We start from the raw sequence: 16,001 nt of genomic DNA, 5'->3' as shown, positions 1-16,001 counted from the left end.
ATACATGGTGGCAGATACTACAAATACAGATAAACTTCAACTTTGCTACAAAATATACTAACTACAAGTTATTTAACTCTTGTAAAAACAATATCAAATTCAGAATCCTGATAGGGAAGGGAGGACGCGGTCGCCAAGCGACAGACCCCTTTAATAAAACAAGAAGTAGCCTACTGATAGAATTAATCCCTTCCGCTAATGATGTTTTAATACAATTTCCCATCGAAAATACCGTACAATTTGTATTAAAAAACAAGAGTTTTTTGCACGAAAATTACCCGGATCGTATTACCTCTCGATACCTAATTAATGCCGTTAAGGGTTGTTATAGAGTACACGTGGAAGTTTTATTTACTGTTCGTTGTCGAGTTTCGTCCCACTTATGTTATTAATTTATTTACAGTCGACCAAGTCGTTTGAAGTGCAGGTAAGAAAATAAAGTTTGATTCTGTAAAGAGTCTCGGTACCTACAGTTTAGCAGTTTTATTACACTTAAATGGTTATTTGGTAACTATTACGTACTTATATTTTGTTCTATTTTCAACATTTTTTTCTGCGTCTTTCAAGAAGCCGTGCAAATGTAAAGTTCGCACCTAAGTTTGTGGAGTTGCGGCGCATACTTTTTTTTCTTCTTTAAACTTTTGTAAACTTAAATTATCTGAGATCAACTTATCTGCGTTTGGCTTATAACTAATCCTGTTACATATTTTAGTTTTATTTTTATTTTGTGCCAAAATCAACTACACAATCATTTTGATATAGGCTTGTTTTGAATTTTTATTGCTTCTAAATGTAGATATGGTCCGTCAGAAATATGTAAATTCATTTCGTTCGAATAACGTAACGTGAACTTAAATAGCACAAATATTAGTTAAAAGGATTGGGCGCGACGGTGTACCTAACGTTAATTTACGAACACATAAAAAGTACCTACCCATCTAAATTTAAAAAATCAACACCTATCAATTCAATTTGTTAAACGTCTCCTACTTCGTTAAACATTTTCAAAAACTTTAAACTAGCGAGTAGTTTGAACGTTAACTGTAAGGGCAATTGCTCACAGACGGAGTTAGTCGGAGCTAGGCTTTAACAAGACGCCAAGTAAAGGAGGAGTTACACGATCGAAGCGCGGCGCCGAATATGACCGCAATAATTAATTATTTGTTCTGTAACCATACATTTAGGCATTCAGGCCGCCGAAAGCCTCTTCTACAGTTGGTTGCCTCATGAATTACAGAGCACACAGCATGCATTTCCATTTTCCATCATTTCCCGCTTAAAGGATGTCAAACAAATATGTTGTACCATTTCCGAGTCTTTGCTGCATGTAGATTGAAATGTTGAAATGTTGCGGCTGATTGCCAACCATTTTCTGAATATTACTGGAATATACGTATTAGATATTTAAAGAGAATATTATATTTCTCTTTTGTAAATAGTTATTGAATATTTGAAATATGTTCAGGGTATTGTTTTTAGTTTTTATTATTTTCACACAATACTTATGTGAAATACAATAGAAAAGCATAACAACACGGGACTAATATTTAATATTTCGCAGAATCTATTCAGCGTCAAATATATGACAAAATTCCTGTTCAAATCCTATTTCGGCATATTTGTGAACACAATACCATATTAACGACGAAATAATCCGTGACATACCAATGCAATATTGTCCAATAACATTTATTTGGATTGTCCTGTTAATTAAATTGTTATGTACGAATATTCGGCACCTGAATTTGAGTCATTCAGGTAATTTTCCATAGAGTAAAGATAAAACATAGTTGAATAAATCCCGTCTACAGTGTGTAAGAGAATGACGTATAGGTAATTAGTTATGCGTGAGATTCTAGTGTGTGGGCTATGTAGGGTGTGTGACTATGTAGTTTATACAGGAGTACGGCGCGCGCCCGCGTGCGGCAAACATACGACAAATGTATCGACGCGCAACAATCGTAAATACTCGAATACGTTACGTATACTCACTACAGTTACATATTTACCCACGCTCTGATACAATCCCTTTGACATTAGACTTTAGAAAACTTTTTAAATGAATAATGACGTTGTTTTGTAGATGAATATGGAGTATGGAATTTTGTCAACTCAAAAGCCGTATAGCTCAAAGTACATAAGTCCGTGTCTGTCTAATCAACTGTGATGGCGGCTACAATGCCCCCAGTATCCGATACTAGCTCCAGCCAGCAACAGCCATGGATAAAATATAGCCTGTGTGTTATTTTGGACTGTATAGTTCTGTACTCAACATACAGATCCGTTCAGCAGCTTTTGCATGAAAGACTAACAAACAATATGTAGGTAGAACATCCTCACAGGCTTTCACATTTATAATACTAAGTAGGATTCACTTTATTCCAGCAAAAGCCGGTTTACTTTATACTACCGAGTACTAATATAAATACTCAGGGTTCTCAAACATTCTGTGTGTAGTCTTGTTATACATAATATCTAGACGTATTATGTAGGTACGTACCTGAAAATCAAAAGTTGGGTATATCGCCACGGTGTCGATGTCCGCTTCGCTTTCCTTCAATGCAGGGCATTGATCCGGAGTTGGCTGTCAAATAATATATATGTTAATATAGAACTCAGACGAGTTACCTTATATTTATCTAACTTGAACATATTTATTATGTATTTGTCAATATAATATGCACCTACCTACATAGCTTTACCATTAAAATTAAAGCAAAATTCTGGATACCTATACGGTTGTATAGGAATCAGAATTTTGTAACTAAAGTATGAAAATCTACTCATCATTCATCTCATAGATGAAAGCATCGAATTAATCAAGTTATTTTAGATTAAATCGGATTTCATCATTACCTTTCATTAGCAATGCCTTTTGAGACATAGTATTTATATACTAAACAAGTTTTTATCCCAACAACATTACGGTTGAAAATGCAAATGTGCAAGCGATGCTACGAGAACTCATTAGTTTAGAGACAAACACGAACGGGTATTTACATTATTCACCATCGGAACTATCCCATCCTGTCTCCAGACTCATTTGCAAATATCCTTTAAAATCTCCTGGTGCATATAATGACTTACTCCCCTTTTATATTCGACTCAAAAGACCGATCGTTTTTAGATTTCCCCGAGGTAATCTGGAGACAGTAATGTAATGCCCCTCCTGCAATGCTACCTCGCAATATAAGACATGTCTCAGCCTGTTCACTCAATATTTGTCGCCACTATAGACACGGTGAGTCAACGCTAACTTGTACATCTCTTTCAATAACATGTACCTACTTAGACCCCTCCATTAACTAGGCTATTTTAGTATTCTCTTTCCGTCAACTTCATCTTTTATTAAATGATGAGGAAAAAGGGTTTATTCCAAGTTGTGAAGTTTCGAAGCGCATATTTTACGCTACAGTAGAGGGAAGACTTCAATATTTGATACTGAGTTTATACAGTATCAAGTTAGTATGCTTTCATGTATACTGCGTTCAGAGCGATATATTATTTTGATTAAAACACGAATAAGTTCCATTCATTTATAATCTCCACGTTGTTCCCACATTTCATTCCAATTGAATCTTCATATTTCTAAGCGACGGTAAGTGGTACGTCCCTGGGAGAAATTTCATTTCCTCGTAGAACAGTGTGCAATCAAGGTGTGATATTATATACGGATTTGTACGGTTAGATACTTGCCTCGTCTCGGCTCTTGACGGTGTGAGTGAGGGAAGATTTGAAGTGCTCCATACTGGCCGGGTAACTGATTCCTGTAACAAACGAAAACAAGATATTAAGCTTCATGTTCTTAATAAAACTTTAAAATATGTTGCGGAGAAAGAAGATAATTATAAATTTTCGTGTTAGAAGTTGGTTCTAGATCCGAGTGTAGGTATTTACTTGAATAAAAATATGAAGGTTAACATGAATACCTATGTCTTAATTACATCGCCTACGTAATCGAATATCGGTTCACAACAAAGTGGGGGTACGGTGTAGCTTGATAGCGAAGAGGCTATATCCTATACCCAACTAGAAGCATCAGGTATTAATTGGTATCCTACGTTACATGATTACGTCCATATGTACACGTTTGGCGACCAGTTATATGCTATCACAATGTCATTACCAACATGCAACATTGATGACATGTAATTTTGTACTTAATGTATTGAAATAATTGTCCATGTTTACAGGGTACAATAAACATTATGCTTGTCATTTCCATATGTTTTCTCTCATGTAACACGAACATGGACTATGCTAGTATTTGTCTGATTTCCTGCACGAACGGTATAAAATGGAAAATATCAACAGCGCATCCGGTCAACTATGTCCACCAGTCGACAATACACGTATTTGACAGATACAATTCCGGCTATTGGTTTCGCAAATACGAGGAGTTGAAAAATACATCCTCTTTCCCTTCAAATGCAAACGAATAAGCAAAATGTTTGCATTCAAAACTCAATTGATTTGAAGGAAATGTAAATTAGCATAAACCTTTTAGGCAAAAGTGTGCACATAAGGATAGACAGAGAAATCTTAAAAAAATCTTCTTTAAATTATAAAACATACAAGGTGTATTTTATTGAATTTAAGGGTGATAGACTATCATAAGATAGTAATAATACTAATTGCATTACGCAAGTGAGCAGTCAGTGAGTATTTATGTATAAACTTTACGGTCGCGTGCGAAACAGCTCTTTTCTTTTTCAATTAATTATATTGTTTCTGATCTACGACATGTGGGAACACAAGATTAGTTCAAGCTTTGTGTTTAACAGCGGAAATTTGAATTTCCCAATGTACGCTGCGCTGGATCTGTGTACAGAGGCTTGTTTGCGCGTCTGTAATGGATAATTGGCAAGATTACCCTACGTGACATAGCTGCAGTCTCGAAGATGCTTTTAATTAGTATTCATTAGATCTGAGAGCTTAATCAATATTCATACCTAAATCAAAGCAGATCGACTTAGAAGTACGAGTCGTATATCAATTTAGCTCATCTATCGTATCTTCATAACGAAGTAGTCGCACAAACAATAACATTGAAGTATCCCTTTATAGAAGGTAATCGATTTAATCCGCAACGTCTTAAAATCTTTTCTTAGGAGATTTCCAGTTAGAACTTAAGCTTATAATCCTGAGACGTTGTGAAAATTCAGTTTTATAGGAGAGGTGGTGAGACATAATATTGGCTAGCGCGGAAAGTTAATGGTGTTAATAAAACGCATATGACAGCGCGATGTTATCCGAGGTGCCGTCCTCGATCTATTTCAAAGTATCTGAGAGTTGCCGCGCCGCTGACGTGTGACGGGAACTGTTCCGTTCTTTGATTGCCATATAAGTTTAATACCGCAACCAGACGACCAGACTCCATTATAGTTCCTAACCACTACGCGGAACTATTAATAGCATACAAAACCGAATGTGTAATTTACGTATCTGTCAGAATTGCTTTTGGCAGAAACATGAATGACAATCACCAACTCATACGTCAGTTATGAGTAAATTGAAATGTCAGACAAATTGCATTTGCCGGATAATGTCTAAATAGTGTGATGGATAGTTTTGATTACTCGAATTTAGTATGCGACAGCGCGAACGAGACGCATAGTTGAATCCTTTTGTTTACTAGATATAATCTGCTTTCAGGCACGTTGGTCGACACGTTTTATCTATCACACACGGATTTCCATTTTTTTTTCTTTATACATCGATAGGTTTAGTTTCTATACATGGTAGCTTATTTTCCAATCAAAACTTTGAATTGAATGGCTTTTATAATTTTGTATTCAATTACACATCCTGAATGTTTGTGGTGATAGCCGATTTAGACGACAAACGTGTAGAATGTACAATTTAAAAACAATCGATGTATCTTAATAAATGATTAAGACGGTACTTCGGATAAATGTCGTGTTGAACTAGAGAAGTTAGTCTCAGACGGTGTGGCTGCCGTCGCTTGCGGTCGGCCGCGGCGCAGTCGAAGTCGCAACAAATAGTTTTACCGTAGCCGAACTTAGATTCTTCTCTCAAATAGCAACACTGCTTTACCTCACACTACACAAACTTTATTGTAGGAATTAATTCGGATTAGCCATTAAGTACGAGTATTTCGGAGACAAGTTTATTTAGCGCGTGTAAACGTCTTGTTCCATAAATTATTGCGTTGTATTTGTTGATTGTTTTAGCATAAATTATATTATGAGCCGTCTCGGGAGAGGTTAATGGTTTTTAGAGATTTCCTTAAACTCATTGTCAACTTAGTTTAAGTAATTGAATCTATGAATATACATTAGATTTAGATGGATGTGCGAATACGTGTATAGCATAGGTAGTTATTATGTCTATAATTTCTATTGTCGTGGGATAAAAAGCTTTACAATATTGAGTCTAGTAACACCATTATTCCTGGCTATTCCCTAATCAAATAAGTCTGGACAGCACTGGCGACGACACAACGGCAGCGCTAAATAAATTGAAGAACATATTACATTTAAAACCGAAATGCGGCTGTTCTTGGAAGCGTAAGACAAACTTTATGTCATGGTAATTTTGTCGGATTATAATATGGTTAGTGCCTGTGTCTGACTCCATCAGACACGACACGAGTAAACCAGCTATTAAATATAACGATCACCATTACAATTCATGTTACATTTTACCTCCATGCATTTTCGTGGATAGCTATTTGCTGTTGAATCCTTTGAATTATTATCTATGTTAGCTCGTTCAGATCTCACATGCTTGGGCGGTTAGCTAACGAAGATTTACTTGTTTCCAAAACAATAGTAGGATTTTTTAATTACGTGGCATATGTACCGTAACAGTAGTGTTACAAATATAGTGAGAAGTTTTGTAGATACGTACCTAAGTAGTGTTGGGTAAATAGCCGGCTACTTTGAGTTATTAGCGATTATAATCCATTAATAGCCATTAATAGCCTAGCAATGGATGATAACCCTGCTATTAATGTATAGTTAGAAAAATAAATGCTTTTTTTGTTTTATTGTAAAATCTGTGGGTGTAAACATAAATTGGGTGCGTGTACGCAGTGTGATTCAACATATTGTTATTGTTTTTATTTATTTTCACTATTTGTATATGAAAAAGTGTTAATAATAAATAAATAGGTACACATTTTTCGGGAAATTCAGTTTTGTTAATTTAGAGATCCAATACTATAAAAAAGATAATTACTATTAACACATCGCTTTGTGATTTAACCATCTACCTAATTAGTTACTTGACTTAATAAAGCGAGCTAAATAGGTAGGTGTATTTTTACCTATAAAATAATTTTAACCGATACGTAAAAATGTAAGGTACATTAAGTAAGTTAGTTATTAGCTATTTTGAGTCGATAGTAGGTAACATGCATGCGCACTTCCGACGTTTGGCTCCTAAGTTGGAACGGACGGGGGCTGCGCTTAAGCGGCTCCTGCCCAACCTCGGGGGGCCAAATGCCTCCTGCCGCCTTGTACGCGGGGATCGTGCGGTCCATGGCCCTCTACGGCGCCCCTGTGTGGGCGCCGAACCTGATGCGGCGACCAGCTCGGGCGCTGCTCACGTCTCAGAGGGTCATGGCCATTCGGGTGATCCGCGGATATCGCACGATCTCCGGAGAGGCGGCTAACCTCCTTGCCGGACTATTGCCGTGGGATTTGGAGGCGAAGGGGCTTGCGCGCGTATTTAGTTTGCGCGCGGACGCGCGTCGCCGGGGCGAAACTCTGCTGCCGCGCCAAATTAGTTCGTGGCGGGATTAGCTCCGGCGCGATCTCATGGCGGAATGGCAGCAACGACTGTCGCAACCGAGGGCTGGGCTCGCTGTCATTGCAGCGATAAGTCTCCTCTTTGAGGAGTGGCTTGAGAGGCACCACAGCGTCCTCGCCTACCGCCTGACGCAGGTGCTTACCGGACATGGGAGTTTCGGTAGGTTTCTGTTTCTGATTGGGCGGGAGGAAACGCCCGGGTGTCATCACTGCGAGGACCGCCCGGAGGACACGGTGGAGCAAACGGTGGCGGTTTGCCCTGCATGGGCTGAGCACCGCCGTGTCCTCAGGGATGTGGTCGGTGACGGTGACTTCAAGCGTCCGGCATTGGTTCAGACCATGGTGCGGAGCGAGGGGGACTGGGATGCCGTCTCCTCCTTCGTCGGCGAGCAAGGGTAGCTCACCGCCCGACCAGAACCAGACCCGTGCGTGCGACGCGTCGCGTTCCGCGCGCGCCTCAAAGAGCCATCAGACCATCACAGATGGGGCCCAGTAGGGCTGATGCCTGATCCGGAGTTGCGGACTACCTAGCGGGTTTACCGGAGCTCCGGTTCGAAATGCAGGAGTAGGAACGGGGTGGTTTTTTGTCAGTAAGAGTCTAAAACTCCCTCTCGCCTCACCTAAGGCGAGAGAAGTCATTGGATGATTTCCCCCCGGCTAAGTGCGAGTCGGACTCGCCCATGAAGGGTTCCGTAGCAGCAAGTAGATGACATAAAAAAGTTATAAAATAACTTGGTTTTGCATAGTGTTTGTATGAACGACAAAGTTATATTTGCGGTTTTTGAAAATGTTTTATTTCTTAAAAACTAATAATGATATCTCGTTCAAACCAATTTTCGTTGTTAGTTTCTATTGAAATCTACAGCATATATTTTTTTTAGATTCCTCACTCTCTTATTTTTGTTAGAGGGGGGGGGGGACACTCATTTTTCCACTTTGGAGGCGTCTAACTTTCAAACGATTGATTTTGACTAAAAACGGTTTTAGAAACCTTAATGTCTTTTTTAAAGACCTATCCATAGACACCCATCATGGGTATGTTAGCTGAAAAATTTTTTTTTATTCAGTTCCATGTATGGAGTGCCCCCCTTTCATTTTTAAATTTAATAATTTTTATTCAAAATTCGAATAGGGGTTAACCAAATACATCAACCTACAAAGTTTCAACTATGTAGGCCCAACAGTTTCGGAAATAAATGGCTGTGACATACGGACGGACGGACGGACGGACGGACAGACGGACAGACAGACAGACATGACGAATCTATAAGGGTTCCGTTTTTTGCCATTTGGCTACGGAACCCTAAAAAGAAGGTAACATGCATCCCCGCACCCACGCACCGCAGGAAAAATAACGTAGGTATATATCACACAACTGGAATTTGGAAAACAGACCGTCAAGTATAGATACGAAAAGTGATTTCCTCATGGATTCGGAACCTTTCTATCCAACATCAGAAATCGATGAAATATCCTGTGACTGTAATGAACCTGGGGGCCACTCCGGTTTTCGAATCCAAAGTTTCGTTTAATCTTCGGCCGTAGTTTTTATTGGTTTACTGATAGAATTACTTGAAATAACGTTTTATTTTTAATTTCATATCAAAACCTATTATTTATTTTCATTTCATTCGTTCATTTTGGTTCCCGAAAGTTCGCAATAAATAGAATTGTAGGACGAAATCTGCGAAGTTGCGGACGAAACTTCGCTTTTCGTTGAATTAGAGTAGGCCTGCAACTACAGGCCTACGTTTAAATTGCACATTTATTTACTATAAAGAAAGATGATGAAAATGAAGTCTAATCTGACAGTCCTAAGCCTGAAAACCATGAAGGGAAATTTTCAATCACTAAAATAACATTAATAGCAGGGTTATCAGCCAAAATTGGCTATTAATGGCTATTAACTGCTTTTAATCGATTATTAGCCAAATGATATTAACCGGATTATTATTATTGCCCATCACTATACCTAAGTATTTAAAGTAACGCTTTAAAAGTTAAGCATCCCTACAGTCAATAAAGCGAAAATCAATATGTTCATCTTTACGTCTAAACCTTTAATCACTTTACATTTGAAACTAAATTAAGTGCTACTGTTGCTGTTAATTTCTAAATTGTAGTGCCCAAAACGGGCTAAGTGCTTAGAGTTTTGCTAAACCTAATTTGTCTGGTAATGTCCTTTCAACAATCGTGTTTACGGAGAAGGCCTCCGTTTTGCACTCAATGTTGATATGATTTGCCTAGTGCCTAGTACACTAGCAGGGCAAGTTATTATTGCTTGTTAGTATAACTACGTCAGTGTCATCATGAATCTATTGATGCATAATGTATTTCCATTAGTGTCCTTCAGCCGTCTAGAACCACTCAACGTTTCACGTAACAAAGGCTGTATTATAACTCAGCTAGCCGATCATTTAATCTACTTCGAGAACTTCTGTTTGATATTTTAATGTATTCAGTTTGTCGAACAGAAGCCGGCTATCAACGTAAACTATACAACTTATTCGTAACAAAAAATGTATTCAGAATAATTGATCAGTTCTGTTATCTTCCGCATTCGAAATGATTTATTAAAATTAGACACAGATCAAGAAGCTGTAATAGCTTCTTTGATAAATCACCTTTTTTCCTAGATTTATACGAAGTCAAATATGTAGTTAATGATTTTACAAATTCACTTTGTACTAATTTATACATATTTTCTACACTTTGCTAAGAGGAAAATAATTTATGCTAATCTCTCGAAATTCTATTGAGTTTGATCTGACTTCGATGCTTACGAATACATCACGTATAAAATCATAGCTACAACAGATTTTACATGGAAGCTCAGCCAGTATAATACTAAATACTCGTAACATTTCAACAAATCTCGGGAATAAAGCTAAAACTGGTGCAAAATACGGATGAACAATACGTTTAGTGCGAATATACTTGAATCTACTACACAAGGTATTAACGTATATATTATACATCTGTAACAATTTCAATGGCCCATAGAGATGGGAACCGAGTAACATGAGTGTGAATAGATAATTCACAACACTACAACAAAGAGATTGTATCAGCAACAGCTGCACTATCTAGGAAGCTACCTGTTAAGGGTCCTCACATCGCTCCTCGTAATAGGCGTGCCATTGTACCTCGATCAGGTAATGATCTGATTAAGATGGTTTATTTCCAGCGTATTTAAGACTTTATACACGTATTTGGAGTTAAAGGAATGTTGGATTATTTTATTACATCATCTGTAAAGTGTGAACCGTAGCTAATTTTAATAAGCGAAACCGAATTTATATTTCGTTGTGGTTTCGGCTCAAAACCATAAAAAAATTACACTACGGTCAAGTTCCGACCGTAGTGTGTGTGACCGTAGTGACCGACGACGAATCCGAGTTAAAAACATTCATAACTAATATCTGATGTCTAAATAAAAAACAAAAGCTAGCGTACAATATACTAAGTCGAACTTACAATGGCCAACGTTCAAAGCCATGCTAATAGCGACCTAAAGTGCCCTAAAAACTTTCCGCCGCGGTTTCCGCAGGTACGTTGCCGAAACCGCAAATAAGTCGAAATTTCAACTTCAAAACTCGATGCCAAAGGTACGGTCGGACACTACAATTAGAGACGAATTTATGCACAACATAAATAAAAGTTTGCTAGTCGTCTATTCATTTGTGTTTTAAGTACAGTTTGTAGTTTAAATGCACCTGTCGCTTTTCATTTATTTAGTTCCATGAGAATGTTCATTTTAATGTTCAGTGTTTAGGCCGTATGTTTACAGAGGAGATTTAATTTAGAAGTTGGTTATTCATGCTTTATTTAGACCTTTTGGATTTTTCAGTTTCCGTCCAAAGTTTAGTCATTTGTATATTATGGAGTATGATGTTATTCTCGTAGGTATTATTCATTCATTCTCATATTCGTACCCGTGTGGCCATAACTACCTGTAGCTAACACAAACTTTTTTCGCTCGGGGATTGAAACTGCGAGATATAATGCCTTCAACGGCTACAACACAAGTTTATTGACAAATCTTTTTGTAAGAAGTTGTGTAAATTACCTATAGTATCTACGTCAGAAGGAACTGTTTATTATTTAATATTTAAACGAGTGTATTTACTCTTCAACTATTGCAAACTTGAAGGAAAACGCTAATAAGCGCTTTTATTGAAGTTTGAAATAAATAAAGTTTATAAGGTACATAGTAGGTACTATAACTATCCTCGTAAAGTGAACAGTTAACATCGGAGCACGGCCTTTACTGTTAACTGAACATACTTTCGCAAGTGTAAGTTACGGCACGTCAGACCGAACTTTGTCATCGCTGGTGAACTAGACGCTTGCACCTTCGACACCTTAATACGGACCAGCGCTCCCAGTTAAATCCAAAGTCAAAGTTTAAACACCATACACGTCCCTTTACAGGGCTGTCAAAATGGTCATTCATCAAGGGAAAATTGAAATGTAGTCAACATTTCCAATTACCCATTCCAAAACCAAATCAATTAAACGCTATTTAATATCCAAACATCGTCAAAGAGCACACTAAACGGTATGACAAGCCAAACTCACCACAAAAGGTGGGCTTTAAACCAAACCCGCTACACGGCATTACGGGTACCGCAGCGACGAACTCATTTCAAACTTCACCCCGTTTCGCTTCGGGTTCGAACGTATGCAGTGGCCGCTTATAATTACGAGAAGACTCGCGAAATTTACCTAAACAATGTATGATGTGTGCGCAATTTGAGAGGCTTTACTCTGTAAGCTTGCTGAACGATGGCACCATTTTAAGAGAAAATCAATTTCAACAGGTTAGTTACTGTTTTAGTTTAAATTACATTTGTGTCGTATAAACATTTTATTGTATCGATTGTAACGTGGCTCACCTACGTTAGTATGTATGGCTATCTATTACGGACGTAAAAGTAATGAATAGCAGTTGTGCAACGAATGGCACCGGGTGTTGTTTCCCAAGGATTGTTAATTATTTTAGCTCATATCTACTGTAAACGGCAAATAACTACACTATGGAAATAAACTGGGTTAACTACATAGGTATAACGACTGTATTGGTGTATTATTGACTGGATATTAGAAGAAATATATAGGAAGAATAAGTAGATATTTGTAAAACGAAGTAATTTAAAAATCTTAAGAGACTCCGGCAAACTTAAGAGGAATGCATATTTATAACGAATACCTAGTCTGTGTCAAGTTTGTCTGTGTTGTCCACTGTTGTGTTAGATAAAATGGTAGTGACGCAACGTCCTTTCTACCAAGCAAAGTTTCAATGTACTACGCGTTTAACACAAACTACGGCCACGGACCATCGTAGCCAATTTTGAGTTTTCACAAAACATTTTGGCTTAGCAATTAAATATTTAACAAGCAAATTGTAATACTGTTAATATAATTCCGTTTGTGTAACTTACAAATAAATGTTTAATACCACTGGAACCACATTCTGAAAGTTGACTTAAAATTCGTGTAATGTGTAATATTCGTCTTCATTTTAATGTTAGGTACACCATGTATTTTGAGCACTAAGTTCAACTATATTTGTGGGTTGTGGGGAATCAATAGGCAACAATGGTCTGGAAATGATCAATCTCAGTATGCAAGATGAATAGATCAATTAAAAGTTACGTCGTGTGGAGTTGGGCACACGAGTAGACGGGCCACGCTGCGAGTGGGACTCCCAACTAGTTAGTTACTAGTGTTCGTGCCAGAGAGCATAGATCGACAACTGTTACGTCTAAATGCAAATTATTGGCCCTCCGTTAATTTGCTGTTATTGTCTTATTAATTGATGAGATTCCACAAAGCCAATGGTCTTTAATTGACAGGGGTTGACTCCCCTAAACCACTATAATTCGATATATCTCAGTGATTGTTCATAGAACTGTTATTGCTGTCCTGAGTCTGTCAATCACTATTTTTAATGTTATTCATCTAAACGGCGATATTTCAACTATTTTAAGAACTGTTCAAGATTATATAGATTATCTTCATACTTTCGAAGTTAAATAAAATAAAACTAACAATCAAATTAATTAAGTACTCTAAAAAGATTGGATAAAAATAACGAAAAGATGGGAACAAATGGATGGGGTAGGTATCCGTAATGAAATAAGATGTTTTATTAACTTCCATTTACATTGTTTAAAGGGTAAAAGTCGTTCAAAAAGATTCCGAGATGAACCAGCAGAAATATCAGTGTAAAAATGCTGCTAATGGCTTCGAATAAAAGTAAGTTTTATTTATTTTTCCAATGAAAAATTGCGTCCTGCGAGAGATACTACTCTGCTGACTGGCAAATAATTTTAGTGAAATAAGAAGCGAACTAATATTTAACACTGAGGAAGAAATAAGTAAAATAGAACCTACTTGTTTTACACAGCTTCATAATTAATTAAACTGGTTGTGTTGTGTCACACAAACAAATGGAAAAATATTCATTCAATATTTAATTAAGTGGAGTACAAATTAACCTGCTTGATAAAATGGCCAACTGTTAATTTTAATCATCTCGTTTAACGGTTTCCAATAGAATAACTGAACGTAATCATGTGGTGAACGCTTTTAAACCCGAATTTTCTCGCCCGGCCTTACCACATTTCGCGACTTTAGCATTTTTATTAACAGTATGGTATGATTAAATATGATTAAAGCGTTCAACGAAATAATTATGTTTCGGAATTCATATTTACATCAGATAAACGAAATTAAATTCATTACATTCAACCACCAAATTCCATTGATATACAAAGAAAATATCGTAAATTATCGCATATTTTGTAGTTAAATCACTCAGATATTACGCAGATAGGTAAGTAATTTTACTGCCGATTCCACAAACCGATCTCAATCCAAAACTTTAAAATTAACTGCCGCACTCAGAGTCATTTAATGATGACTTAAACTATTCCTTAATAACGACTTTGTATCGAAAACAATTGCTAAGGTCTGGGTTAAGAAACTGTTAGATCTTTAGATGTTTAAAATTAGTTCCATTGAATTTCTGTCCTAAAATCAGATCGATCCAGAATTTTGGCTTAGTATTTGAAAGTAATATTCGGGAATAGTTCTGGTGAACTGAGGTCTGTGGTTTCGAAGTACTATTAAGCATAGTCAGGATTGAAGACGTGTGGAAATGTTGAGCTAGTTACGTTGCGACAAGCATATGACGGGAACAGCTAGCAGACGGTGTCTCCGGCCGCGCAGACAGTTACAGGGAACGTAGACACATCAGCTCATTGTGCAGATTGAGAACATGTGTTATCTTGGTACTTTGACTACAATGTTTAATTGACAACTTGTAACTAGTAATATAATGGACAGTCTTTAACAAAAGGCATAAATGATAATCAAATATATTATGTAGATTAGAAATGAATGTGTTTAGTTAATAAGTCAATCACTTAGATCCACGTTTGTATTGTATCGAGAGAAATGTTAGAAAAACTTTTCTATTTGTGCATCAGTAAGTCCAAACATGGACCGCAAAACAAGGAGCTACTTCTAATATACACCGGATTAGTAAATGTTATACTATGTACAATGTGTGATCTATAACAATATACTAATAGTGCAAAGTTGGACGTTGTAGCGTGAAACACGAATTAGTCTGAGTCAGGTGCGTGTGGAGAGAATTTGCTTCGGAATGCAGAACACGAAATGCCTAGGCTATACCTACAATACCTACATGGTACCATCATGGTACTCACCGACGTACACTTAAACACGCGCTTCGCAAAATACGAACTAAATATTTACTAACAAGTTTGAAATGCAAGTCCAATTCATAAACTTACTGTAGCAAGTTTTCGTATTCGCAAACTTCATAAAAGTAGTCTTACTTTATACATACTTATATAAACATTAATATTGCTAAGCAAACATTTGGTAAACTTACAATATTTCCAGCAATACTCAAGCAAATCTTGTATCCTTTTTAATTTAAATAGGAAAGAAAGTGGATTATCAAACAACTTGAAGGCTTTGTATCATAAGTTAAGTCTAACGAATACAAACAGTTGCCTCAACAATGCAATTACGAGGATTCTCGATATTTATTATCTCTTCAAGATACTAAGTACCTACGGACTTGCATCTGAATACCTAATTGATTGGATTTTCTTTTCTTCGGTCGTTAGTAATAAGCTTATATTCCTTTGTTGTTTGTTTTGCTTCTAGGAATGTACTGTTTTTTTT

At 37.0% G+C, this 16,001-nt stretch overlaps 1 protein-coding gene across 1 annotated transcript in view; it reads right to left on the bottom strand.

Annotated features, from left to right (window-relative positions):
- LOC118267030 (alpha-mannosidase 2-like) overlaps positions 1–16,001 on the bottom strand; it is an 81,113-nt gene that overhangs the window by 12,229 nt on the left and 52,883 nt on the right. The window contains exons 3-4 of the mRNA XM_035580771.2: positions 3,697–3,767; positions 2,501–2,584 (exon numbers count right to left, since the gene is read on the bottom strand). Coding sequence (XP_035436664.2) covers positions 2,501–2,584; positions 3,697–3,767 — 155 coding nt within the window. The remainder of the gene's footprint in view (positions 1–2,500; positions 2,585–3,696; positions 3,768–16,001) is intronic.

The sequence above is a fragment of the Spodoptera frugiperda genome, chromosome 25 (assembly GCF_023101765.2).
Source record: "Spodoptera frugiperda isolate SF20-4 chromosome 25, AGI-APGP_CSIRO_Sfru_2.0, whole genome shotgun sequence".
In the NCBI taxonomy this organism is placed as follows: Eukaryota; Metazoa; Arthropoda; class Insecta; order Lepidoptera; family Noctuidae; genus Spodoptera; species Spodoptera frugiperda.
This window is presented reverse-complemented; position numbering and strand designations above follow the sequence as displayed.